This window comes from Pezoporus occidentalis, unplaced genomic scaffold (genome assembly GCF_034315485.1).
Source record: "Pezoporus occidentalis ecotype Australia unplaced genomic scaffold, CSIRO_AGI_Poc_V1 ctg255, whole genome shotgun sequence".
Lineage (NCBI taxonomy): Eukaryota > Metazoa > Chordata > Aves > Psittaciformes > Psittacidae > Pezoporus > Pezoporus occidentalis.
The window spans coordinates 48,863-76,828 of NW_026914448.1; the positions used below are offsets into that span (position 1 = coordinate 48,863).

Here is a 27,966-nt window from a genome sequence, read left to right on the forward strand (position 1 = left end):
CTTTATGAGCTATAAAATGAGAAACTGGCCTGCCTGTGAGATAGTCTGTTCATCTTCTTGCTTAAGTCTCACTGTGCCACCCGGTGTCCCCTAGGTGAAGGCGTTGGCAGTCAGGAGGATCAGCTGTGCACAGCTCTGGTGAACCAACTGAACAAATTTGCTGACAAGGAGACCCTAATTCAGTTCCTGCGCTGCTTCTTGCTGGAGTCCAACTCGTCCTCTGTGAGATGGCAGGCACACTGCCTCACGCTCCACATCTACAGGTGAGCTGGAGGACTCTGATCAGGCTCCTCTTAGCCAGTCTCAGCTCGGTTATGCACAGTTCTGTCCTTGGGTGAGAGTTAATACTTGAGCCTCCTTCCTGAAGGATGCTGGAGCTTGCAGATGATTGCATTCCCTTGGCTTGCTCACACTGTTTTGCAGTTACTGGGGCTGAAGGTAGAAGTTGTGACCTAATGATCAACTTGAGCTGTCATCTGCAAGAAGCATTTTATTTGCCTGCAGACTCTGGCTCCTGATGCCTAGGGGAGGAGGTATTTGTGAGCAAGTGAATTTCTGAAGCAGATGCAGACTCATGCAGTTGCAAAGTTGGGAGTTACATAGGGAAAGGCACAACTCAGGGTGCTGCAGTCCTTCAGACCTTTATCAGTTGTTGCAAGACAGCTGCTTTTGTTTCAGAGAGTGATGAGAATTAACTCTCTGCACTCCAGTGTATGGAGGATAATGGTTTCCAAGCTTGGTGAACTGTAGCACGTTTTGAGTAAGATGCCATGCAGTCTGTGTAGCTATCTTCACAGCCCTAATTGTATGTCCTCTATACAACAGGAACTCAAACAAGTCTCAGCAGGAATTACTCTTGGATCTCATGTGGTCAATCTGGCCAGAACTTCCAGCCTACGGGAGAAAGGCTGCCCAGTTTGTAGATCTCCTGGGATACTTCTCTCTGAAAACACAGCAGACTGAGAAGAAGGTATAGTGTCCTCCTGAGGAGGAGATGCAGCATCCCAGGTCCTGCTGCTTCCTGTGGATTATCACAAATGACAAATGATATCATGGGAATTATCATGATACAGCTGGGACAGATTTTCTGTCAAAAGAGCTTTCTGTGGAAACTTTTCTTGTTCCCAAAACTGTTAAAAAGGCTCCTTCAGGACTTGAGGAGTGTGGATTTTTTCTTATTTTAGGGTTTTTTGGTTTGGGGAGGTTTTTTTGGAGCCTGTGTTAACAATTTTCTTTAGATGAAAACATCTTCCCCACAGGAAGCTTTTGTGGGAAAATACATTTATTTGCTAGCTCCAATTTCTAGGGTTTTGATATTCCAGTTCCTAGAACTTTTTTGTAACCAGGGCTGTTGGACAAAGGAAGTGGCAGGATTTCTTAGTGCACCAGTGGGCTTGAGAACAAGTAATTTAAGCTCACTGATACTTGCATGTGTACTTTTGAAGAGCTGGGAATGCCTCACAAACCTTGGCAGGCAGTTACAGTGACTGCCTGACAAATAGCACTGTTATTGTGGTAAAGGTCTGATTTTAGGATCTATTGCATTCCTGGGTAATGATTTAACCACAGGAATTTCTCTGGTATAGAGCATTCATCTTCTGGGGGACCTGGAATGCCACAGGAGGAGAGATCTTTAGGTCTTTCTAGCAATAAACATGCTGAGAAGACAATATTTTCCTTACTGTGTCGTTTCAGTTGAAGGAATACTCCCAAAAGGCCGTGGAGATCCTCCGCACTCAAAACCACATTCTTACCAACCACCCCAACTCCAACATTTACAAGTGAGTTACTCCTGACTTTGATCCATTTCACTAAAGAGCTTTTCAGCAGAGATGGGGATGCAGCATTTCTGCCATCCAGAGGGGAATGCACAATCCTTGTAATAAAATCCTGGTGGAGGAAGGACCCCTGCTGAGATTGTGTGCTCGCTGCAGCTGCGCTTGGGGGAATAGAGATTCCTTTCTGCCATCTGAAAAATGTGACATTCTCTGTGCTCTCAGCAGTTGGGCTTCAGCTTTTTTGCTGTCATTGTTGGTAAATGTTACAAAATATTAGGGTTGTAGAGTATAGACTTGCAGATTTATGTGTTGTGTACTTAAAGATGGCTTTAATAGTTTTTAATTGTACTAAAATGCTGCCTAGTGAAGAACAGTAATGTTCAGTCTGCTTTATACTGTAATGCTTTTCTTCCTAAATCTGGGGGTGGGGACTGCAGGTAAATTAAAACTACACTGATTGAATGGCTTGTGTTTAAGACACAGTGAATGCCAAATTGTATGTGTTGATGTCCTTTGCCTTGTTCCAGCACTCTGTCTGGGCTGGTGGAGTTTGATGGCTACTACTTGGAGAGTGACCCTTGCCTTGTCTGCAACAATCCAGAGGTGCCCTTCTGTGTAAGTAACTGCTGCTCTTAAAGCCTTTCCAATTAGAGGGAGCCAAAATGTTCACAGCAGTGATTTGCAGTGATTCCGAGGGGTTTGGGCTGTAATCATATAGGCAGTGAGTCCTTGGTTTTGTTTTCTCAGTACATCAAGCTTTCCTCCATTAAAGTGGACACGAGGTACACAACAACCCAGCAAGTGGTGAAACTCATTGGCAGCCACACCATCAGCAAAGTGACAGTGAAGATAGGAGACCTGAAACGGACCAAAATGGTCCGAACCATCAACCTCTATTACAACAACAGGACGGTGCAAGCCATAGTGGAGCTGAAAAACAAGTATGTTCATCACGGGTTTTATGTGCAAGTCTCTGAATTTGACATTACGATTTCTGGCCAGGTGCCTGGTTCCTTGTTTTAGCTGATATTCCTCTGTCTCTGTATGCAAGCTCTGTGCAGGCTCAGTGTTAAGCACCTAACTTTACTGGGTTGACACCAAGAGCACCTCCTGGAGAGTTTGATTGAGAAGGGGATTTGAACCTTGCAGTATGTTCAGAAATGCAGCAAGTGTTAACATCACTTGTTTAAAGCCCTGTAGTAGAATTAAAACAAGAAGTTGGATGGGCCAACTCTGGACTGCTGCTTTACCTATGAGAAATGGTTCCTTTTCAGTGCATCACTCAGTCTGGAGCCAGTTGTGCTTATGGGCTTTCTCTTCTTACTTCTTGAGATGTTCTCACCAGAATCAGATCTTTTTGGCTTAAGGATTAATCTGTGCCTGCCGCTTATTGCTTATTTGAAGTCTTAATCCTCTGTGACATCACAAGTGGCTGCTGTGGAGAGGATTATGATGTCACAAAGAGAGGATTCTGACTTCAGGTTGAGAATAAGCAGTGGGAGCAGATGAGATCTTTAGAAATAAATATCCTGTTTTCATGCAAATGTCCTTCCTAATAAAAAAATGGAGGTGAAAATCCCTAGAAAATGTCTGTAGTATTAAAGTTTCTCCATGAGGCATCAACAGCTCTTTAATCCTAAACAGTCTCTCTCTCTATGAAGAGGATAAAGGCTTAAAATGTATTTCTGGCTACATATCATGTCAATACAGAAGCTAAGGAAACGAATCCTAGAACTGCTCTCCATTCATCCCATTTAAAGTAGATTTGGAGCTGAGACGGTTGCGTTTGGCTTCTCTTCAGACGTGGGCAGGCAGGGTGCTTCCCAACCAAGCCTCTTTTCTTCCCTTTTCCCAGGCCAGCCCGTTGGCACAAAGCTAAGAAAGTCCAGCTGACCCCTGGCCAGACAGAGGTGAAGATTGATTTGCCACTGCCCATCGTGGCTTCCAACCTCATGATTGAATTTGCAGACTTCTATGAGAACTACCAGGCTTCCACCGAGACCCTGCAGTGCCCCCGGTGCAGCGCCTCCGTCCCGGCTAACCCCGGCGTGTGTGGGAACTGTGGGGAAAACGTGTACCAGTGCCACAAGTGCAGGTATGTCCCCCTCCTGCCTCCCCACAGAGCCAGCACCAGGGGTGTACCGAGCCTTTGTGTTGTTGCCCACGTTGGGTGTTCAACCAAACACATGATTCTGGTTAATACAACCGCGCGATCAAATTAGTCGAGAAGTATAAAACAGGCTTACAGGGATTTAATGTTAATACAGGCTAACAAAGGAAGCTGATAGCACAGTGCTGAAAGAACACAGAAGTTTTGCATCAGGCCCTCGGAAGTTCAATAGGGAAAATTCCCAGGAAGAGATTATTTTTGGCCTGACTGTTCCAAGGGCATGAGGCTGGAGTTCAATTAGATGATTGCAGGGGGGGGTTCCCCACAGGATCCTTGACTTAGTGTGCTGGACAGACAGTGCTTGCTTGTCTGTGCAGGGCTTTTGCTGTCCTCCCCTCATTCAGAGCAGGGCTCAGGGTGTAATTTACTGTGTGCTATTCAAGCTTTCACTACAGTATTCTAAATCCTTTTCTTTTGTGAGTTTTGTCTCCTTATCTGATATCTCTTCTCCCCTTATTGTTGCACATATTTCACTCTAATCCTCATGGATTCAAGGTGTTTAGCAGATTCTTTCCATAGATCAGGTGATTACTGCTATATTGAAAGTTTTCCACATCCCTTCTTGAATTATGGGAGCTATAAATCAGTTCATGTCATTCTGCTCTAGTCTGCAGTGGGATAATAAGTATGCTGTAGTCCCTCTGCAACTGGGTAAAGAGTGAAAGCTATTGAAAGCCCAGACCTTACAAAACGATTCCCTTTTATCTGTGTTCTCCTAAAGGGCACAGTGCCCTAGTCTGACGTTCAACTGGGAATTACTGTAGCTAAAGTAGAATTGTTAGGAACAAATTCACATCTGTTTCTGCTTTTTCGGGCTGGAATGTGGCACTGCTTCTGCGAGGGGTTTATTTATTTGCCTGATGTGTGGGTTTTGCTGTACCTCATGTATTTCACTTGTGGCTTCCCCAGGCAGGTTGGTAGGTTAGACATTTTAAGGGCCATCCTCCTCTTTCACCTGAGTCCATTCACAACTGTTTTCCTTGCCTTGGTTACCCTTATAAAGCTCAGCTGCATTCAGTGACCTTTCTGCTTGCCTTTCAGATCCATTAATTACGATGAGAAAGATCCTTTCCTCTGCAATGCCTGTGGGTTCTGTAAATATGCTCGTTTTGACTTCATGCTGTATGCCAAGCCCTGCTGTGCAGTGGATCCCATAGAAAATGAAGAGGATCGAAAGAAGGTGAGCTTAATAGCAGAGTCATTAATGGAATTCTCTATCTCTTGGCTGGGTCAGCAGCCAAGTAGGGGTAGCAGAGATCCATCTCTCTTGGGAGTAACCTGAAAAGCATGCTCCTTCAAGGCTTCTCACTGACTAATGCATTCCTTATTTACTGTCTTGCCCCACCAAATAAGTAATTCTTCAGAAGACGTAATTCAGTGCTTTACTTACAAACTAGCTATGTAGCACTAGATCTCTTTACCTTGCTGTACAATTTGGGGTGTAGTGTATGCTTTACCATTCTGTGTGAGGAGCCCTGCTAGTGAATGAAGAAGCCATTGCACTGTGTGGCATGTCAGGCTTGGAGGCTGATGGTTGTAGTTCTGTAGAATTTAAAATAGCATCTGAACATAAGAGTTTCCTTTCCTTTTTTATCTTAGGCAGTAACAAATATCAACACTCTCCTGGACAAGGCTGACAGAGTGTATCACCAGCTAATGGGCCACCGACCGCAGCTGGAAAACCTGCTGTGTAAAGTGAATGAGGCAGCCCCTGAAAAGCCACAGGTAACAAGGAATAGGTGGATCTTGCACAGAACTCAAGGCTGGTGAAACACTGGCCTTTACACTGCCAACAGCAACCCAAGGTCCTTGCTCAGGTGCTGTTCTGGTTATTTTTGTGTGTAGTCTTCATATGTGATTCCTTTTTATTTTCCTCTCTGTTCCAGGATGAATCTGGTAGTAGTGGAGGGATAAGTTCAACCTCAGCTAGTGTGAATAGGTACATACTCCAGTTAGCCCAGGAGTATTGTGGTGACTGCAAGAACTCTTTTGATGAACTTTCCAAAATCATCCAGGTATGATGTGCTTTGATTTGATTCATGTGTTTCTTTCTGTCACCAGATACAGTGCATATCAGAAATACAAATTAAGATGATGTCATCTGTGTTTAATGATATTTGTGAGCAATAGGTGATCACCTGCATATTTTCAGGGAAATAACAAATAATCATTTCTAAAAGCTATGGTTGCCATGAATACTATGGGTTTGTCACATTTCCAGTGCTTGTAATATAGACAAGAAGCCTTTAACCAGGGCAGGTAACTTGGAGTGAGGCTGGTATTTCAAATGGATCGCCTCAGTCTGCCATTGATGTGAAGGATCTCTAGTTGTGTTTCTCCACAAAACCCACAGTGAATTGGATTAGCCATTATGTGCTGCCTCACAGTTCCACAACTTCCAGTTCTCCTTCTCTGTGCTTTCAGAAAGTGTTTGCCTCTCGGAAGGAACTCCTGGAATACGATCTCCAACAGAGAGAGGCAGCAACGAAGTCCTCACGAACCACTGTCCAACCCACGTTTACTGCCAGCCAGTATCGTGCCTTGTCTGTCCTAGGCTGTGGCCACACATCATCAACCAAATGCTATGGCTGTGCCTCAGCTGTGACTGAGCACTGCATAACATTGCTGCGGGCTTTGGCAACCAACTCTGCCATCAGGCACATCCTCGTGTCCCAGGGCCTTATCCGAGAGCTCTTTGACTACAACTTGCGCCGCGGCGCAGCCACCATGCGGGAGGAGGTCCGACAGCTCATGTGCCTTCTGACCAGGTTAGCTCTTACTTGGTGCATGCAGCCCTTTGACTTCAGTGAGCTCTTGTGAATGCACCATCAGGAAGGAGAAGCTTTCTAGAGTAGATACCTTACATCAGCAGACTGTAGACTCTAACTGCTTGTATGTTTGTTATCAACTAAACTGAAATCCCTGAGCTTTTGGGATTTAGTATGAGCACAGCTTGACAGTGTTCTCTTTCCTCTCCTGAAATTAGGGACAATCCAGAGGCCACACAACAAATGAATGACTTAATCATTGGGAAGGTTTCTGCAGCTCTGAAGGGACATTGGGCAAATCCAGACCTGGTGAGAGACTGGTGTTTGCCAATTTCTGTTTTCTGCCCTCTGCAACTGCTGTTGTGTTCTCATCATTGCATCTTCTCTCTCATATGGTCTGTTTGCAATAGGGAAGGTGTTTGTGTCATGATAAGATAAATGTCAGAGTGGAGCACAAAATGATGTGCTTAGGTATATGCCTGAATTTCCTCAGGCAGTTCTGCCTGTCTTGGCTGTTGTTTGCAGCTTTCAAACAGATTGCCAGTCATCCCAGATGGGCATAGGATTAAATTTACTTAGATCAATGTGTTTTGAACCTGTGTTTTTTAAATATCAGAAGGCAAAAGGGACTGCTGCATCACCAAGACTTCTTAAACCTTTGAACCTGTGTCTGTTACAGGCCAGCAGCCTCCAGTATGAAATGTTGCTGCTAACAGATTCCATCTCAAAGGAAGACAGTTGCTGGGAGCTCCGACTGCGTTGTGGTGAGTTCAAACAAGTAGTGTGAACATTTCATTTTAATATGCTGTACCCACGTCCATGCACTATAGCAAGATCTGTTTCTTTAAGGAAGGGAACTGATACTGACCCAGCTTGTGATTAGGGTTTGAAGTGGAGTTAGCAGCAGATGGTTTGTCTTGAGGTAATGTGTCTCTTGAAAGAGGAGTGTTGAGAAACAGAAAGCTGGAGGTGTGAGGAGAAGGATGACAAGACTCTCTTGCTGTAATAAAGTAGTTGCTTTCCACCCATTGTTGCATGAGAATGTGATAGTTCTGTTTGAGGAGATGAGGTCTTGCCTCACTCTAAACACTTGTAATGTGCTGTACGGAGCTGTGGAGGTGTATTATCTGCAGATCTGGGATGGAAATGTATGTCTGTGTCTTTCAGCTCTCAGCCTCTTTCTGATGGCTGTGAACATTAAGACTCCAGTGGTTGTTGAAAACATCACCCTCATGTGCCTGCGCATTCTTCAGAAGCTGATTAAGCCACCTGCTCCAACCAGCAAGAAAAACAAGGTACTGCCGTGGGTGCTGAGCACAGCACCTGCAAACCTGCTGACTAAGGTCTGGCACACAGGTCTCAGCGATTCATGAGGAAACCAGGGCTTGCTTTTCCTGGTCACAGGCACAAGGGAAGCCCAAGTCCTGTGATTCTTGTCTTTGCAGACTGCAAATCACAGTTTTTCTTACTGGTCTTTGGTGGCTCCAACCACCACTTTTCAAGACTGGGCTTTTTTTTTTTCCACTCAGATTTGAGGCATGGGGTAAGAGCTACTTCAGAGCTACAGCTTGGTTATTTTGGGCAGGCTTTTGGTTCTTTCAGTAGGATCAAATACCTAAAAACAGTAGAATCAAGTGCTTTTGACTCAGATTTGTAAACACTGAGCTACAATTACAATAAAAATGGTATTGATTGTAATTTAGGATAACATTTGCAAGGGACAAAATATGTTTCTGCTTTGATCTAGCTATCTCATAGCCACAGATTGATGTCAAAGTTGGGTTTAGTGGTATTTCAGTAGTAACTGGAATGAGGCATCTCTCTTAGTGCATCATTAACAGAAACTTTATATCCTGCTGTTGCCCAAGAACTGCATTTACCTGTTCATGGCATATACACAACCAGTGACTCACCTACAGGAGCTGCTCTTTAGGGAGCAGGCTGTGGCTTTCTGAAGACTCATAGAATTATTTTCTTCATTAGGATGTGCCTATGGATGCTCTCACCACTGTGAAGCCTTACAGCAATGAAATCCATGCACAAGCTCAGCTGTGGCTCAAGAGGGACCCCAAAGCATCATACGAAGCTTGGAAAAAGTGCCTCCCTGCCAGAGGTAGTCCTGTGCTTTTAACTCTGTGCAGTTTTGTGCAGGAGCGTGTGTGTCCCTCCAGGTTTAATAAGGAATGTGCTTCTGTTGGGTTGCGTTGGCTTCTGTCCTGTGACATGTGATCCCATCTTCACACTTAGCTGTGTAGTCCTTAGAGACTGTAGCACTGACTTTTCTAGGCTGTGTTGCTCAAACCCTAAGCAGAACATGCACTGTCCCTGGAGATAATGAGGGGAATGTGAAAAATGAAACTGGTTGTGTATTTAAAATGATATCAGCCAACTGAATTCCCCGAGAGGTTATGGGATTTGCATCTGGCTTGGAAGTGAACATACCTCCACGCAGAGTGGACATGGCAGCAGAAAGAAATGAGAAGCTTCTCAGCTGGAGTTTGGAGAGTTCCAGTATGGAGCAAATAACACAATGACAGCTTGCAGTTAATAGGTGCTGACAGTTCTCTTGAGCTGTGTTCAATATTGCAGGTGTAGATGCCAATGGGAAATCTCCCAGCAAAGCTGAGCTTCACCAGCTCTACTTGTCAGAAAAATATGTCTGGAAATGGAAACAGTTCATGAGTCACCGTGGGAAGAGACCTTGTCCTCTGGATCTCAAGCTGGGACACAACAATTGGCTGCGACAGGTAAACCTGGGTGAAAGCTCCAGGGGGTGCACTGGGCAGAGATGTTTGGTAGCTGGCTGCATTTGATGCGCTTTGCACAGCGAGGTCACCAGGCTGTCCTAATGTATGTTGTGCCTTCACTAGTTCATCTTTGCATGGCAAATGACACCATCTTCTACTGCTCTTCCCTCAGGTGCTGTTTACTCCTGCCACTCAAGCTGCAAGGCAGGCTGCGTGCACCATAGTGGAAGCTCTGGCCACCATCCCCAGCCGCAAACAGCAGGTCCTTGATCTCCTCACAAGGTATTTCTGTGTTGCCACACTTGACAGCGCCAGGATTGTTCTTCTTCCGTTCCCATGAGAATCTCTGCATCCTTCCAACTTTTCTCACACCTCTCCATTGTATACCTCTGGTTCACAGGTCTTTTGGGGGCTGGATTCTGACACTTACTTAGCTGGAATGGTATTGATTTAGGTTTTTTTGTTGTCTGGCAATAAGCTATTGCAGTCCTGTACCTTTTCCAGAAGTAAGCAGATGGTGTTCAGCTGCGTGAACAACATTTCCCCTGCCTCTTCAATAGCAAAATAATAGGGTGAACGCTCTTTCAGATCTGTGACATAATTTATCCCACTTGAGGCTAGTAGCACAGTTGGGGGACCCTTTTTTGGGACAAAATACCACTTCAGCCATAGTAATGCCTATCAGTTATACTTTTAGCTAGTAGGACCATAGAGAGGATGGATTCCTGGAGGCTTTTTCTTTCTTTGTGTGATGTCCTGAAGCTGTGAATAGTGCTTGTTACTGTGAAGTGGTTGTCAGCTTGTGTTTCTCTTCTCTAGCTACCTGGATGAGCTCAGCATTGCTGGTGAGTGTGCCGCTGAGTACCTGGCACTGTATCAGAAACTCATCAAACCAGCCCACTGGAAGATCTACCTGGCAGCCAGGGGGGTTCTGCCCTATATTGGCAGTCTCATCACCAAGGTATGGACTAGTATGGAGGGACTAGAAAGCTAGCTTGGCTCTTCTGCTTTGAAATCTTCATCTGTTTGTTCAGTGCTGAACTTTGCCAGGTTTGTGAAGCTCACACTTCTGCGCTGTCTGAACTAAAAGCTACAATGGGTTTAGCCCCAGCCCTCAGCACAGACTGGCTGGGACACATTAATAGCTGCTCTGGGGTCAGCTGTGCTAAGGGGTATAAATATTTCTACACTGTCTTGGCACCAGATCCAAGTTGGAAGCTGCCTTAGGTGCCAGACTGGACTCTGAAAGCCCTTAAGGACAAGGGAGGATTAGGTGTGCTACCATTCTTTGAGTGTGAACTACGGCCTGTTGGAGGAGCAGCACTTTTCAGTTGCAGTCTTCAGAGTGTTGGGGCTTAGGAGTGTTCCCTGGTGATCCCTGGGGCACTCCAAAGAGGTACATGACAGCCTCTGTGTTAATGGTGGCCTTGAATCCATCATGGAGGGGCCACTAAAGCAGTTGTAATAGGGCAGTACAGGGAGAAAACGAGGAGAATGTTTTAGGTAGTTTTTCTCTCCTCTCCCCTTCCTTCCCTGCTGCTGTGTTGCAGTTCTGGTTTCTCTGTGTCATTATTGGCATTGCAGTGTCTTGTCCTAATAGACTTCTTAATTATTCCCAGGAAATAGCTCGTTTACTTGCCTTGGAAGAAGCAACACTCAGCACTGATTTGCAGCAGGGATATGCCTTGAAGAGTCTCACAGGTATTTGGTGGCATCAACGTGAGTCTTGTAGTAGGTTTAGAGATGGGGGAGTCCCTGTTCTGTAACATCATGTAGCAGAATTTGAGAGATGTGACTTGATGGTTTGCAGATAGATTTTTGCTATTGATTTAGCACTTAACCCCTAAATAGATTTTTCTGTGTTCTTTATGGTCTGTTTCTGCTTTTAGTTACTTGAACTGTGATAACATATGAGAAAACTTCACCATAGCACTTTCCTTCTCCATTTCTTTATTACATTAATTGTACAGTAGAATTCCTGGAACCATTCTAAACATTGATTTGTTCCTACCTGTTGTTTCCTACCTGCTTACTCTACAGTAGCCTTTCTTTTTTGAACCTTCTAGAGGATAGTATTTTCAAAACCTTGCTGGAAATGGAAATACATCAGTAACTGGGTCATTCTTTTTTTGTATTCTCTTCCATTTCTTGAAGAATCAATGGACTAATTCATAAAACCTGGCTTCTTGCAAGAAAAAGCACATTGAGAAATATGTCATGGGAAAGAATCCAAGTGTTTGCTGATCCTTTGTTGTAGGAGTGACCAGTTTGGTGATGTAACTGTTAAGTCACTGCACTTGTCACATCATCAGAGCCAGCTTAAAGATTAGACGGAAGCAGTCATCTGTTTTTGAAATACCTTGTGACAGAAAAATGTCCAAAAGTGCAGAAATGCCCAAGGAAGCCGTGGCTGCCCCATCCCTGGCAGTGTTCAAGGCCAGGTTGGACACAGGGCTTGGAGCAAGCTGCTCTAGTGGAAGGGGTCCCTGCCTGTGGCAGGGGTTGGAACTGGATGATCTCAAGGTCCCTTCCAACCCAAACCATTCCAGGATTCTATGATTTTTGTATCAAGTGCTTAGAAAGCTCCTTACACCCTTTCCTCATTCCCTCACCATGGTCCCACTTGCTGTAATTTACAGGGCAGCACTCACAAGCCAGGGGGCTTTGCCTCCAACTGTTCATAGAAGGGAGCTTTAAACCACAGGCTGTCAATGGGAGTTGTAAGAAACCATGTCCTTGTGCTGTTTTGATGATGCTGTGCCCTGTTTGCTGACCACATGAAATCAAACTCCCTCTTCCCAATTCCTGAATATCCCATTGCTTTGCAGGTCTTCTCTCTTCCTTTGTGGAGGTGGAGTCCATCAAGCGGCATTTCAAGAGCCGCCTGGTGGGTACAGTCCTGAATGGCTACCTGTGCTTGAGGAAATTAGTGGTACAAAGAACAAAGCTGATTGATGAAACCCAGGACATGCTGCTGGAGATGCTGGAGGATATGACAACAGGTAAAACCACCTCAGTTCCATAAACAGTTTGGGGCAACCACAATGAGAAAGCAGATTGCTACAGCCACACAAAGGACTTCTTTCTAAAAGATTGCTGTAGTGAGGGGGGTTTATGGCTTGGGCATTCCAATAATTCCTTTTGGTACAGAAGAGGTAAATAGCATTCCTGGAGTTGTTTCTTATTTTCCAGGAATTTAAACCTCCTCCTTTTATGGGATTGTTTTACTGCAGCCCAGCCATGCAAAAGGGTTTTCCTAGTAAACATACCAATAAATAGCCTTTCACCTTTTAAGTAGTGGCTCTGCAAAAGGAGAGGGCACCAAAGTATGGTGCTTATTGCAGAAGGATTTATTGTGTATGCTGAGGTAAAATGGAACCTGTAAAATTGACTCCTGTGTCCCTTTTAATGCTTCCATTTCTTGGCAGGCACAGAATCTGAAACCAAAGCATTTATGGCAGTGTGCATAGAGACTGCAAAACGTTACAGCCTTGATGACTACAGGACTCCAGTCTTCATCTTTGAGAGACTATGCAGTATTATCTATCCTGTAAGTATAGAGAAGGCTGTAGCATCACTTACAGACTTCTTAAGTAGATACAGTTGCTTACAGTTTGGCAAAAAAAATACAGTAGTGTCTACAATAGTGATTAAATATTAGCCAGTGTGGAACTGTAATAGTATCCTATTTTAGGGGTTTTAGCATTCAGGTTCCCTGCTATGGCATGTGCTGTGCAAAAAGCATATAGTATTGTTTCATGCTGAGGAATTTGCTTACTAAATGATAGTAGACATCCTCATAAGTGCCACATATGTGACAGCATGCAACAGGTCGTACCAGTAATGAAGGGACTGAAGGTTTAGTGACATCCTGTCACTTGCTACCATAAAAGTGCAGGAATGGGAGCATGGTTGGGGGAAAACTCACTCACTCTGTCCCTGCTGCTGTTCTTTAGGAAGAGAATGAGGTGACAGAGTTCTTTGTAACACTGGAGAAAGATCCCCAGCAGGAAGACTTCTTACAGGGCAGAATGCCAGGAAATCCCTACAGCAGTAATGAGCCTGGCATCGGGCCACTCATGAGGGACATCAAGAACAAAATCTGTCAGGACTGTGATCTGGTGGCTCTGCTGGAGGATGACAGTGGAATGGAGGTGAGAATGCACGAGTGGGGATTCCTCGTGCAGATTCATGGGGCTGCCATTTCCAGGCAGCAGATGATTGCTAGAGCTGACTTTTTCTTCCCTCTTTTACAGCTTTTGGTGAATAATAAGATCATCAGTTTGGATCTGCCTGTGGCTGAGGTCTACAAGAAGGTGTGGTGTCCCACTAATGAGGTATGTGTTGTCGTTGTGTATGTTAGCACACAAAGTGCCTGTCCTTGATATCGCCAAGAAAAGAGGGCTGGGGAATAAAAATAACATGAGTTGGGATTTATTTTCTAGCATATAATTTCTTGGATATAATAGGTCAGCACCTTTCTGTGTTCCCTTAATGACTGTTACTCAGTTCTGCAACATCAGGGGTTTAAAAGCTGACCAAGGTGAGTGTATTGAACTTTGCTGTGTAGCATATCAGATACGTGAACTGACTTCCTGAGTAACAAACTCTTACATTCCTTTGGGGAAATAGCTGAACTTTGTGTCACTGCCTTTCAAAGCACATTTCACACTCCATCTGCACGTGACACTTCAATGTGTGGGTACAGACAGGGACACCAGATTGCTCCATCTTCCATCAGCTTCAGAGATGAACCCAAGCTACTTATGCAGAGAGCATGCAACGTTTCTCTGTGTTACTTTGTACTTCTGCTCTTGTGCTTTTCATGTAGGGATCTCAAGAACTTGACAGGTTTCATCCTCCTAGTTTGTTCTTGGTAGTGTGTACTGCCTGTTGTTCAGAGGAAGAAATGGATCCAGTAGTCTTAGGGGACTAGTGCACCGTGTCCCAGAAGCTTGTTCAGAGGTGGATATGGTCCAGAACAACCTCCTTCCTTTTCTTGTAGCCACTAAAATAAACTTGCACTGAGAAGGAATCCATCGGAATAAATATTGCTTGTAACACATACATTCTTTAGAACCACTGCTAGTAGCACTTAAGATCATAAAAGAAGACTGATTTGCCCAACACTTCTTGTTCATTCCTCATTTACTCTTGGATTGCAGTCACTTTGACTGAAACCTTGATGTCCTGAAACCATTTGTTTCCTGTGTTTGTGGGGAAGAATTCAAACAAACCGCCTGTTTTCAGTGAATGATGATGTGGGGAATGGTTCTCTACAAGCTTAACTTCAGTAAAAAAGCCTTCTGTACTGCAAAATGAAGCCCAAAGCTAGGTGACAGTGATTATTTTTTAGTAAGGTACTAACTTGAACAGGGAAATGAGGCGCTGCTCTTTATCTGTGCATCCCAATTGGAACTCTAGTCCAGTTACTGAGGGAAATCATTGCACGTGCTGCCCAAGCAGTGAGGTGCCATTCCCAGGGGATGCTGAGCTGCAGCAGGATGCAGTGCTGCTGGAGAAAGGCAGAGTTTGCTCAGCATTACTGAGCTTTCCTCTGCCTCCCTTTGTGTGCAACTCGGCAGAGCACTTCTGGAGCTGCGGCTCACGTTCCCTAGGAAATAGACAGGCGCACAAGAGCACAACCTCAGGCCCCTTTTTGTTTCCCTTGTCTCTCACTGGCTTTTTTTGTTCATCTGCCATTTTACCAGGGCCCCTGTGGTGTTAATTGCTGGTCGCTAGCATGGCCTTTGAGCAGATCTTCCCCCTGGGGCTTTCCTTCTGCTTATGTATTTGCTGTGACATTAAGCACTGCTTATTCCACATTAGGCTTAGTGCGCTCTCTGACAGGTTTTCTCTCACAAGGTTTCCTGCTCCCAAATCTGGGATTTTGCTTTTCTGCTTTTTATTCAGACCTATGGATTAAAATGGAAAGTTCAGTGATACGCTGTCAGTATTTCCAGCGGGAAATGCAGCTGGAAAACTAGCCTTTTCCCAGGCTTTTTAGCACAGCTTGTGCTTCAGTGGGCTTGGCTGTGTCATTTTAGCAATATACTGTCTTACTGAAAGCTCATTAAATTGCCTTTTCCTTGTGCTCTGCCATTTTCCATCACTGCAGATTTTATCTGTTCAAAAGCACTTGTCCAATTAATCTCTCCTGCTTCATTTACTGGGCTGTGCCTGATCCCTGTACTTCCCAGGTATGCTGTGCAGTACCCTCAGAGGGAAAGGTTGCTGTGGAAAGCAGGCATTTCTCTATAGAACCACATTTTTCTTGGCAAGATCCTTCACTGGTGCTAAAGGAAACTGTTTATTACCAGCCTGTCAGTCTAACTGGCAATGCCAGGAAAAGCTGGACAGACCAAGAGATGAGGTACTGATGTTTTTGCAGGTGGTGGCTTTACTGTTGTTTTTAACTCATCTCAGGGAGGAATGAGGAAGTGAGAGATTTCAGTGAAAACAGCAGAAAGGGAAACTGAGGCTGGAGTGTGTATTACATGCTGTAAAGAGAACTGGACTTGTAGGGAAGTGTCCACAGAGAGACAGTAAATAAAATGCTCTCCTGTCTTGCAGGGGGAGCCGATGAGGATCATTTACCGCATGCGAGGGTTACTAGGAGATGCAACTGAGGAATTCATCGAGTCTCTCGACTCCACTACTGGTAATGCGTTTGTCTCCTGAAAGCTGGGATTAGATTGGGAATCTGAGGTTCACTGCAGAGCACTGGCGCTATTATCCTTACAGCAGTGAGCTTAAAGTTGATTGCCGTTGCTTTTGCTACGTTTACCTGCTTCACCTAGAGTGGATTGTAACAAGCTTTTAAATCTGTACTTTGAATGCGAACACTTACATGGCACAGAGACCATTCTGCCTGGCCCTCCTTCATATTCCTGCTCATAATTCTTTCCAAATTGGGTACAGTTGAAGTGACTTGACTTGCTGGTAAATCTGTCCTACTGTACTCCCCATTTTTACTTCACTGTTTTCTCCCTTGGACTAAGCTTGCTGTACTGTGCCTGCTTCCTCTCTTCACAATCTGTGTATGTCCTGTAGATGAAGAAGAGGATGAGGAAGAAGTGTATAAGATGGCAGGTGTCATGGCCCAGTGTGGAGGCTTGGAGTGCATGCTCAACAGACTGACTGGAATCAAGGACTTCAAACAAGGCCGGCACCTCTTAACTGTGAGTCTCAGCTTCTGGACTTTGGGGTCATGAGTTACATGATGGCAAATGCCACAAGCATTGGTGAAGTTTACTCTGATCTGTGTTGCACTTGAAGTGTTGGAGCAGAGTTTCAGTTCACTAGTTAATGAAAACCTGAGGAATTCCTTCTTTCCCTCTCCCATTCCTCCTAAGACTAAATTCTGCCTTGCCAGTGTGTGTTCTGCCTTGGCCTTACTTGAAACCAAAGCTGTCCTGTGCTTTAAAGTCTGGTTTGTACTTTGCCCCAGTAGGCTGGAAACAAGCTATATAACTGGGTGCTTTGGTTTCCACAAAATCCTCCTGCTTACTCTGAAGGTACCATTGGAAATGCATTCTCTGTGTTTTGTAGGTACTGTTAAAACTGTTCAGTTACTGTGTGAAGGTGAAAATAAATCGTCAGCAGCTGGTCAAGCCGGAGATGAACACTTTGAATGTGATGTTGGGAACTCTTAACCTGGTAAGGACAGCCTGGACTTCCATAAAGTCCATGTTTTCCATGGGCTTCAGTGATTCTAAGGTACCTCTGACTCTCATGCTGCCTTATGCCATCTACAGGAGTGCTGGACTGGCACTGCAAATTACCTGTTAGATATTCCTTATCTGTTGTGAGTGGAAGTGTGTGGATCAGTTGAACCAGTTACTGCTGTTCCAGTACTGGTGTTCCAATAACTGCTGCCATCTTCTTCAGGCTCTGGTGGCTGAGCAGGAAAGTAAGGACAGCGGAGGAGCAGCTGTGGCAGAACAAGTGCTTAGTATAATGGAGATCATACTGGATGAATCCAACGCAGAACCTCTGAGCGAAGACAAGGTGAGTGCCTGGGGCTCAGTGCATGAATGGGAATGTTGGTTGGGATTCAAAGATTGCAAATATCTTATTAGTGATGCTGAGCTTCAGGAGCTGTAGAGTGCTAAATGCGAGTCCAACCCTTGTTATGCTTGCTGGCATGTCTTAGCAGGTCTTGGAGGTAGGACAAGAGGAGTGCCCTGAGCCACAAGCACTGCAAGGCTGCTTTAGGATGATTCTTGCACAGTTTTGGGGGTTATTAGGCTCTGCTTGGATCCCTTCCTTGCTGCTTTAGGCCACAGGCCAGTGGGAGACAAGAGAAGACAGCTCTGCCTTGTTTTTGTATGTGTTGAAAACATGATTGATTTTCAGCTAACTGAAAATGAAATCTATCTCAACCAGCCTGAGAATGAGAAGAGTTTCTCACTCATCTTTTGAAACTCTTGGTGTATGGGAACCTGACGCCCCTTGGGTTGGAATCATTAGACCTTTTTGACTAGAAAATGCTTTAACAGTAGGTGGAAGAAGTCAGGTATCAGCTAGAGGAGTTGATACAGCCGTTCCACAAGACATTTGGGAATAAGGTTGGATTTTGTTCTTCAGTCTGTATTAGGGCCTAGACCTCTAATCCTTCAAGAGAGTCTACCAGCAGCTAGAGTGAAGGTTTTCTTGAAGGTTATAGATTTATTCCTCCATATAAATCGTGCTGCATTCTTCCTTTGCAGGGTAACCTCCTCCTAACTGGTGACAAGGATCAGCTGGTAATGCTGCTTGATCAGATCAACAGCACTTTTGTCCGTTCCAATCTCAGTGTCTTGCAAGGCCTGTTGCGCATCATCCCCTACCTGTCCTTTGGGGAGATGGAGAAAATGCAGATTCTGGTTGATCGGTTCAAGCCCTACTGTAACTTTGATAAGTATGTTGTCATGTTTCAACTAAAAGCACGTGAAATCAGTTGTACTGACAAGTCTGAACCTTTTATTTCCTCACTGACGCTTACTTCAGTGTAATGCGAAGCTTCAGAGATTCTTAGTGCATAAGCTTAATTTCCTGTTTCACTCCTAAGCCATTTGTAGAAGAAATACATGAGTGTGTAGCTGAAGAAGTAGGGCTTTAGTGTGTATTCTGAGATGACAAGGGTCTGAGTAGCTGTTCTGAGTGTCTAAGCTGGGGTATATACATTCAGCAATAATGCAGTGAGGATTACAGGCAGAGATGTTTGGAGAGCCTCCAAGTTACTGTTTCTTGTCTTCATTCAGGTATGACGAGGAGCACAGTGGAGATGATAAAGTTTTCCTAGACTGCTTCTGTAAAATAGCAGCAGGAATAAAGAACAACAGCAACGGCCATCAGCTGAAAGATCTCATCCTTCAGAAGGGAATTACACAGAATGCCCTTGACTACATGAAAAAGCACATTCCCAGTGCAAAGAAGTAAGAGTCACTAGTTAATGTATGGCATAATCCTGAACATCCGTCTCTTGTTTCGTCACCACAACAATCTTCCAAGCAAGCCATTAACAAGGCACATTCAGAAGCATTTAGACGTGGTACAGCTGTGATGCAGAGGGTCTGGTGAGACAATGCCACTATAGGGATGAACTAAAAAGCCTGTCATCTTCTCCTTTGATACCCATCCAAGCTGATCTCTTGGATAGCACAGTACTTGTGTTTCCTGCCTGCTCCTTAGCTAGTGCAGTTAACAGAGCTTTTGATGGCCAGCTTGTGAACACAAAACAAATTCCAAGGCTGAGAGCTGACACTGTGGGTATTACCATGCGCAATGTGGAAGTGGGAGTGTGAATGTCACTTCATTTATTAATGGAGGAGGGACACAGGGGGAAGGGTGCTTGTCCTGCCTACAGCCTGTGCTCTGCCAGCTGTGCTGCTGGCTGACCACCAAGTGCCTTTTCAGCACGGGTGACTGCCCTTCAGCTGCTGCTTCTTGTTTTCTGTGCAGTTTGGATGCAGATGTATGGAAGAAATTCTTAGCTCGACCTGCACTTCCTTTTATCCTTCGCCTGCTCCGAGGACTTGCCACGCAGCACCCTGCTACACAGGTAAGGAGACTCTTGTGAAAGCCAGGTAGGACGTGGCTGGTTTGTTATGCTGCTTTTAGTGGCTGTAGCTAAGCGGTTACTTCTATAGTAGTTGGTTCTACACTGTTTTTTTGGTGGGCTTGGAGAGACACACCAACTTCAGGTGTCATCTAGTCTGTAAGAGTCTGGAAGGCAGGGATTTTGACTTCAGTATCTTCTTACTCTGCATGCTGTGAGGTGCACACACCAGCATGAGAAGGTAATTCAGGCTGTGCACTGTACAGTATCGATAGGTTTCTCGGGGCCTGGTACTGTTTTAAGGATTCTCTTTATCCAACGTCCACATCTGAGCTCATACGAATGGCCAGCAGAGAGGCAAATTGCCCTGCTGTCATACACAGTTTTAGGGTTCAGGGCCCATAGTGTAGCAACATCAAAGAAGAAAGACACTTGGTAAAACCAGTTGTAAACCAGTGCTTCTGCTTAGCTGTCATGGGTGGCATTAGAGGGAACAGGTACTGCTGTGTGCACCTTTTCTCTGAAGAAAGTGCTGTGTTTCAATCCCTGTTAGGTGCTAATAGGCACAGACTCCATTACCAACCTGCACAAGCTGGAGCAGGTGTCTAGTGATGAAGGGATCGGGACGTTAGCAGAGAATCTTCTGGAGGCACTAAGGGAACATCCAGAGGTGAATAAGAAGATTGATGCTGCCCGGAAGGAGACACGTGCAGAGAAGAAACGTATGGCCATGGCAATGAGACAGAAGGCCCTGGGCACCCTGGGGATGACGGTAATGTCTGTTTGCACTGATGGCAGACTAGTGAGCTAATGGTCTTTTATTTGTGTCTTGCTAAAGCTGCCACACACAGAATCGTGTTAACTGATTTATTGACAAGTATTGCAGAGCTCAAACCCACAGTTTGCTGGGAGAGCAAACACAGTTGCCAGTAGTAGGCTGGGAAATGGAATGGACATTCCTGTTCCAGTGGTGGTGGTGTGGTGTTCATCATTGTCTTTTTAACCTCCTCTTTCAGACAAATGAGAAGGGTCAGGTAGTGACCAAGACTGCACTGCTTAAACAGATGGAGGAACTTATAGAAGAACCAGGTCTGACTTGCTGCATCTGTAGGGAAGGATACAAGTTTCAGGTAAAGTGGGATACATTTCCAAAGCCTCTCGCCAGCTGAGGGATTGACACAAGGGTTGATGTGTTGGCACTGGGAAATCAGAAATCTCAGGTTTTGTTCTTGGGATCAGTAATTCTAGAGGAGATTGGGAAGTGGAAGTGGGTTTCCAGTGAAAACAAAGCTGAGTGTTTTTAGTGGAAGTTGGAAAAAGATTTCATAGAATGGTTTGAGTCAGAAAGGAGCTTAAGATCATCCAGCTCCAAGCCCATGGGCAGGGACACCACACACAAGACCATGTTGCCCAAGGCCCTGTCCAACCTGGCCTTGAATTCTGCCAGGGATGGAACATTTAATCAGTTTGAGTTTGAAGTAGGGACTGGGAAAGATGAAATCCAGTGCAGTGTAAAAGCAGTGCAAAATGTCAGCTGTTGTAGTAGTGAATGATCTTTAACACAGCCCTTGTGTCGTCGTTGCAGCCTACAAAAGTCCTTGGGATTTATACTTTCACCAAACGTGTTGCACTAGAGGAGTTTGAGAACAAGCCCCGAAAACAACAAGGATACAGCACAGTGTCTCACTTCAACATTGTCCACTACGACTGTCACCTTGCAGCTGTAAGGTGTGTTCTGCTCACAGGCTGGGGGGTGCTGGCTGATCTTATGTTCCAGGATGGCTTGTGAGCACTTGGCCTTGTAACTCAGGATGGGTTTGCTTCTGAGTTGATCACTTTACAGCCTGGGGACATCATGGGCTTCTCTGATGTGGTCTGTTTTAATGTGCCAAACAGAGGTCAGGCCTGGGCACTGAAAAGTGAGCTCCATGGTTTAAAGAAGCTGTGGAATTGTCAAATTTTGATGATTTCTTAGCTAAAAACTTGTGTCCTTCTAACTTGCCTGGGCATGGCTCGCTTTCTCCATGCAGACTTGCTCGCGGCCGTGAAGAGTGGGAGAGTGCAGCCCTGCAAAATGCCAACACCAAGTGTAACGGGCTCCTGCCAGTCTGGGGACCTCACGTGCCAGAGTCTGCTTTTGCTACTTGCTTAGCACGGTGAGTAGGAAAAGTAACTTCTCGACCTATAAATACTTGAATTCATTCCCTCCTTAACCCCAAGTTACTCCTGAAGTTGCAGTGTGAGGTGACAGTATTGATTTATTTGCAACCCAATGACCCCCTGCTTTACAAAAGAAACCTGTCTTGACATCAGAGGATTCCCTTGTGTAGTTCCAAACCTCTGTTGGATGGTAATGAGTTACAGTAGCCCAGCCACTTCCCTGGAGGAGATGGTTCATCTGCTGTCAGTATTCTGGTCCATCTTGTGCTGGGTTTGTACAGTCAGGTTAGAAATCAGGAGTGGTAACATCATTAATTCATTTCAGCCAGGGAGCTGTATCCCACACCCTGGACATGGGAAAATAGTATTGATGGGGGGAGATATTATAGATAGATAGATCGGTAGATCCCACACCTGGACATGGGAAAATAGTATTGATGGGGGGAGATTAGATAGATAGATAGATAGATAGATAGATAGATAGATAGATAGATAGATAGATAGATAGATCGATCGATCTGCAGATGGACTTGGATTTGCCAGAGTAAGCTGAGAGCCTCCCTTTCAGGAGGTTAATCGAAGGTAGCAGTGATTGCATTTCATACCCTGGTCATTCCTTGCAGCCTTTCAGTGCAATGTGTGCTCGGATTCTGAGCTCTGGTGTGGAAGAGGAAACTCGATTGAAGTTTTTAAAAGGTTCTTGAGAAAGTAACACTTAACTGCTGTTTTTCAGACACAACACGTACCTCCAGGAGTGCACAGGGCAGCGGGAGCCCACCTACCAGCTCAATGTCCATGACATTAAACTGCTCTTTCTCCGGTTTGCAATGGAGCAATCATTCAGCGTAGATACTGGAGGAGGAGGAAGGGAGAGCAACATACACCTCATTCCATACATAATCCACACGGTGCTCTACGTCCTCAACACGTCAGTATCTTTACCTCTGCCTTCTACTTGTAGTCTCAGAAAGGTCTCTCAGAGCTGCACTCTGGGCTTTGTTACGCGTCTGAGGCAAGAAAGATGGGAAATCACACAAAAGCTTTAGGAGGAACCAAACTGCGCATCCTAAGTGGGCTGTTAGAGGTTTTCATTGGTTGGAGCTGCTGCCTGAACATGCCGGATAACAGGGAGCCTATTGAGTAAAAGCAATTGGGAATTAGCTTCTCTTTCCATTCTAGATGTAATTATTACCTCTGGAGTGAACAACAGGGTTATTAGATGAAAGGAACACTGCCAGCTTCAGTTCCTCTGGAGCAGACAGAAGAGAGACACTAGGATGAAGTAATTGTTAGTTGAAAACTTAACCCTGGTATCATTTTATCCAGTATTAAAATAACACAGAAATAACGCAGTCAGTTTTGTTTCCAGTTTTGACATACTAGAATTATCCTGTAGTGTTCAGGTCCCTGAGGTTTGCCTGACTTTGAGACACTTTTTTCTATTATTATTATTATTATTATAACTATCAACAGTGTTTCAGTAAGATCTTCTTTATGCAAGGCATGGGATAAGGGTGCCCTTTGGCTTGACACTAAGTCCAAGTGTGCAAATCTGTTGGTACCTAAATGCTTTGGAATGCACGAGCTGGTCCTGATAATACAGACAATGTAAAGCCCGTATGCCTTTTGTTTGTGTAGTTAGATACTAGAAAGACTAATTAAATGAGGCTATAAATGTTAAAATACACTCCTCTTCAACCAAGGTCACTCCAAATGCAGTACAGGGAAATCTCTCTCATTTTCCTGTCTGGAACTAATCAACATTTTGGCTCTAATACAATTTGTCTATTGTTTTTGCTATCTATCTCCAGATCCCTGTGCTCTTGTTTTCTGAGTCCCTTGGGAGACACATAAATGAAACTATTCTTTTCATCTTGTTGGGCTGCTTGCTGGCACCCGAGAGCCCAGAACCCGCTGTGTGGCTCTTGTGTAAAAATGCTTTATGTAGTTTCCAGGCATTATTTTTTCCCTAAAGATGTGATGATATTAAATGGAGAAAATGAAGAGCTACTGGTTGGCTACCAGCTGTAGCATGTAGTAGATGAAAAGGTCACATAGGAACAGCTTTATCTGCTAAGATGCTGCTTTATACCTTCCTGGTAGGGAGGGTGTATCTAACCTATCTTGCCCTGTTTGGCTGGCAGCCTCTTCCTGATGAAGTAGAGCAGTAGACCATGGTAAAGCATGATGGATGTACATAAAGTCTGCTGTAACACAGAGGTCACATGGGCAGCTCTGGGGTGTCAGGACTCCTGAAGAGATTGGAGCTAGGGGGAATATATATATGTATAAGCTTACAGTAAATCCACTGTCTTTTTGGTTTTGAAATTGGCCTTTATCTTCTCAGTGATTGCTTTTGAATTTGAATTTTGCTTTCTGAATTACATGAATAATGTAAACTGATTCTAAAGTCTGGTGTAGGAGCTGCAGTGTCAGATGGAAGAAGGTGCAACCTGAACACATGGACTGGTTTGCCTTACTCTGTTTATCCTCTAAAACAAGGAAAAATAGTATTGCCTTCTACTGGGACAATGCCAGCTGCTTTACAGGGCTCCAGTTCCATACACAGCTCCGAGGAAAAGTGATGCTAGGCTTGCCTGCTCCACTGGGAGCAACTGCTCAAGCAGTGAAGGGATTTGGAAACAACCCGATAGTGCCAAGCCTTGCACTGCTTTCTCCTGTTCAGGACTGCATGGATGCAGCCCCTCAAAGCTCCTGAGGAGTAGCACATTAACATGTAAGAGCCAGAGCAGCTGCTGAAGCTTTTCTTGTGTTTCAGAACTCGAGCAACTTCGAGGGAGGAGAAGAACCTGCAGAGCTTCATGGAGCACCCCAAGGAGAAGTGGGTGGAGAGTGCCTACGAGGTGGACGGGCCCCACTATTACACCGTGCTGGCACTGCACATCTCACCCCCCGAGAAGTGGAAAGCCATGAGAGTGGAGATCCTCAAGAGGCTCCTTGTCACCTCCCACGTGCGAGTGGTGTCGCCAGGGGGAGCCAGCAGGTTAGCCATGCCACAGCCGGTGTGCTCCTGTCACTGTCTCTGCAGTGAAAGGCACAGGAAGCTTATGGGGAGATAAGGAAGGGAGTGTGTGTGTTCTAGAACAGTAGATACTGACCCTTCTGGGAAGTTTTGCACTCAGCGTTGCAGAGGTATAAGCAGGAGCATTCAGTTCTGGGTGTTTTCTGCAGTGCATGAATTAGTTGATCAGTGGAAATGATGCTTTTCCTAGGAATATAGCTAAAAGTAGGAGAATGATAAATTTAATGGCTTTAACCTGCCAGAGGGGAGACTGAGATGAGCTCTTAGGCAGAAGCTCTTCCCTGTGAGGGTGCTGAGGCGCTGGCACAGGGTGCCCAGAGAAGCTGTGGCTGCCCCATCCCTGGCAGTGTTTAAGGCCAGGTTGGACCCAGGGGCTTGGAGCAAGCTGCTCTAGTGGAAGGGGTCCCTGCCCGTGGCAGGGGTTGGAGCTGGATGAACTTTAAGGTTCCTTCCAACCCAAACCATTCCATGATTATTTTCCCCCTGTATCGAGTGAGATGTAATAATGCTGTAGTAGCTTCTGCTGTGTGCTGTTTCAGAGCTGCTAGCATGCTCTCTGCTTGCTTTACTAAAGAAGCTGTTTCTGTGCTCTTTTGATCAGTGCACCAGCTTCTTTAAATAGGAAAATAGAAATAGAAATCAAATGCCATTGCTTTTAAAAAAGAAAAGAATCAATAGCAGCTGTCAGGCACTTGAAGCACAAGAATAAGTGGCTGCGCCTGACAAAAGCCCATATTTCCAGAGAAGGAAGGAGAATTCCAGTTACTGAAAAGATGATTTTAAATAGCTGTCATAATTAGGAATACATTCATTATTATTCTGAGTCGCTTTAAAGGGCATTCTTATTCTGATGACATTAATTATGTGTTTGATAAAGTCATTACATTGTAGTAACACACAACACAGCATGCATCAATGCTATTAAAGGCATCAAAAGGGAAAGAGCCCTTGAAGGGGCTCCTGTATTGATTTCTGTGCTAGTTTCTGCTCTTCAGGCTCAGCCTGTTCTGTGTCTCCTATTTCCACCACCCTGTCTGAGTCCTGGGAAAGGGGGTTTAACACTGACTGGAGATGTTATTGTGGACACAAGGGTGTGCAGCTTTCATGTGGCTTGTGAAGGAGACTGGCAAAGCAGAGCTGTGGGTTTGCCATGGATGTTTGGTGGTTTTTATCCCTCAGTAAAAGATTCTGTTTCTTTCCCAACTTATTTCCAACCATGACTGAAATAAAAGCATATTGAAACAGAGCAAGAACCTTCCAGCTGAAGCATCCAATCTCTGGAATTTGAGGGGAAAACACTCAGAAGTAGTTCTCAGGAATTATGTCAAGGTTTATTCAAGGACTTGCTTTAATCCCTGCAGACTAAGAGAGCACAAAGCCTGCTGCTGATAATACCTCTCAGCAATAGAAATATGGCAGTTCTTATTTCCAAGGGCTGGGCTTATTTATTCTTGTGGAAAATCAGGAAGAGGGTGATGGATGGTGAAATGCTCTGCAGATAAGGGCCAATACCTTGAATTTAAAGGCCAAGGCAAAAAGAAAGCCAGTGTCTGTAACATCAGAGTAATGTGTCTGCATACAGAGATTACAGTTAGCATTCCACATGAGATGCAGTGCAAGGGTGCTCTCTGGGAACTGCACCATTCAGACTGCATCGGGGTGGTGTGGGCTGAAGGTTAGGGAGACACAAGGACTTGTTGCTGCCTTTAGTGGAGGAGATGGAGAGAAGTCGCTGTAGCAACCAACAGTGCATCTAAAAGCAATTTGTGATCCTAAAAAGGGCCTGTAAATCTTATTAATGAACATGCAGGCAATATTCTGTATTCCCTCATACTTAAGTGAAGGCAAGAAACAGTGCCCATGCCCTGTCCTGTGGTTAGGTGTTTCCTACAGCTGCTCAGCTGGATTAGTAAGACCCATTTGAGGAGAATCAAGCCCAAAATGTCTTCTGTCTGTGCCAGGAGCTGCAGTTATCACAGTTTGTCTACAACAGCAAAGAGAGAGATTCTTTGGTTTAGAAACACTTGGGATTTAAGCCCAAAGATGAAATTGCCAGAATGGATTTGTTCTTTTTTTGTTACTATAACTTACAAATGCCAAAGAGCTGAATCAAGTGACCGATTACCTGCTTCTTATTCCTGAAGCAGGAATTCTAGCTAGAAAAAGCCTGTAGACACTTCCCAGCGTAGCTTTCATCTGGAGTTTGGGAGGAAAATATCCTTCTGTTTTTTTCCCCTTTGCTCTGACTGTGACCTTCGTAAAATATTCATGAAGAAGCAAGGTTCCTGAAGCATTGATGTCTAGCTGTCTGCTGGCAGCCCACGTACAGCTGCTGAGCCTGAACCAGCTTACATTAATGACAAGGCTGCAGCTATGACATGGAGTAGCTGTTCCAGAAGGTAGCTACCAGACTTAACCCACAAGGGCCTTTTAGTTTTCAATTAAAGGAGCAGACTCCAATTAGATCAAACCCCTTCACATAAAAAGAAACCCTGGCTTGCAGTATTTGGGAGTCTAGAATTAGCCTCGCTCTGCCTTGCTGCTCTTCCCGTGGAAATTTAGTCACCTTTACTAATTGGTTTTCCTTTCAGTAATTAAGCTTAGTGCCCAAGCAGGCTGCCACCTCCCAGGCTGCCTGTGTTAAGGGCAGACACACAAATGGAACCTTTGAGAAGAGCAGAAAGATGCTTTTTTCCCCCCAAGAAACCCCCAGTTGATGGCAGATCGCAGGTCAGACAATACCCTTTTGTCTTACTGCCTTGGAAGCTCATCTAATTCTAGATGCGTAGAAAAGGGCTTTTTCTTTCCAAAGCTTTTAAGTGGTGAGCAGGAAGCAGCATGTGATGGAGGCAAAGGTACCTGAGAAACACATGCAAGAAAATTCCAAAGCCATTAGAGTTGCTGGCAGGAGGTTCCACCTTGCCAGGACCTGTTTGTGATTAATCCTGTAAACTTTGGGAGCTGTTATCCCAGGACAGCTCTGCACCTTTTGGAGCATTTCTTCAGCCAGATGCTGCAGTTCCAAACCCAAACTCCTTTCACAGCGATAGAATAACCGAGAAAGTATTCAATGGGAATTCCTCCATTTCTTCAAGGATGAGATGTTTCCCTTGGAGTCTTTCAGAAATGCTTTTGTGAGTTCGAAGCAGAACTGTGTTCTCTGCCATTGATAGAGACTGTGCCTGAAACCTCCATTTAGTTATTTGTGCAGGAATCTGCTGCGCAGGGAGCACACAAATGGGGGATGTGGGCTGTTTA

At 44.9% G+C, this 27,966-nt stretch overlaps 1 protein-coding gene across 1 annotated transcript in view; it reads left to right on the forward strand.

Annotated features, from left to right (window-relative positions):
- UBR4 (ubiquitin protein ligase E3 component n-recognin 4) overlaps positions 1-27,966 on the forward strand; it is a gene marked incomplete at its 5' end in the record, with an annotated part of 75,739 nt that overhangs the window by 44,360 nt on the left and 3,413 nt on the right. The window contains 35 exons of the mRNA XM_062623633.1: positions 95-263; positions 826-970; positions 1,696-1,781; positions 2,306-2,393; positions 2,526-2,719; positions 3,634-3,873; positions 4,990-5,128; positions 5,548-5,673; positions 5,835-5,963; positions 6,373-6,716; positions 6,935-7,025; positions 7,396-7,480; positions 7,884-8,011; positions 8,700-8,829; positions 9,306-9,463; positions 9,636-9,745; positions 10,283-10,424; positions 11,083-11,164; positions 12,292-12,465; positions 12,892-13,013; positions 13,420-13,617; positions 13,720-13,800; positions 16,037-16,124; positions 16,517-16,644; positions 17,015-17,122; positions 17,354-17,473; positions 18,175-18,365; positions 18,709-18,882; positions 19,409-19,508; positions 20,059-20,277; positions 20,522-20,635; positions 21,091-21,233; positions 21,536-21,661; positions 22,399-22,593; positions 24,445-24,669. Of these exons, the coding sequence (XP_062479617.1) occupies positions 95-263; positions 826-970; positions 1,696-1,781; positions 2,306-2,393; positions 2,526-2,719; positions 3,634-3,873; positions 4,990-5,128; positions 5,548-5,673; positions 5,835-5,963; positions 6,373-6,716; positions 6,935-7,025; positions 7,396-7,480; positions 7,884-8,011; positions 8,700-8,829; positions 9,306-9,463; positions 9,636-9,745; positions 10,283-10,424; positions 11,083-11,164; positions 12,292-12,465; positions 12,892-13,013; positions 13,420-13,617; positions 13,720-13,800; positions 16,037-16,124; positions 16,517-16,644; positions 17,015-17,122; positions 17,354-17,473; positions 18,175-18,365; positions 18,709-18,882; positions 19,409-19,508; positions 20,059-20,277; positions 20,522-20,635; positions 21,091-21,233; positions 21,536-21,661; positions 22,399-22,593; positions 24,445-24,669 (5,092 nt within the window). The remainder of the gene's footprint in view (positions 1-94; positions 264-825; positions 971-1,695; positions 1,782-2,305; positions 2,394-2,525; positions 2,720-3,633; positions 3,874-4,989; positions 5,129-5,547; positions 5,674-5,834; positions 5,964-6,372; positions 6,717-6,934; positions 7,026-7,395; positions 7,481-7,883; positions 8,012-8,699; positions 8,830-9,305; positions 9,464-9,635; positions 9,746-10,282; positions 10,425-11,082; positions 11,165-12,291; positions 12,466-12,891; positions 13,014-13,419; positions 13,618-13,719; positions 13,801-16,036; positions 16,125-16,516; positions 16,645-17,014; positions 17,123-17,353; positions 17,474-18,174; positions 18,366-18,708; positions 18,883-19,408; positions 19,509-20,058; positions 20,278-20,521; positions 20,636-21,090; positions 21,234-21,535; positions 21,662-22,398; positions 22,594-24,444; positions 24,670-27,966) is intronic.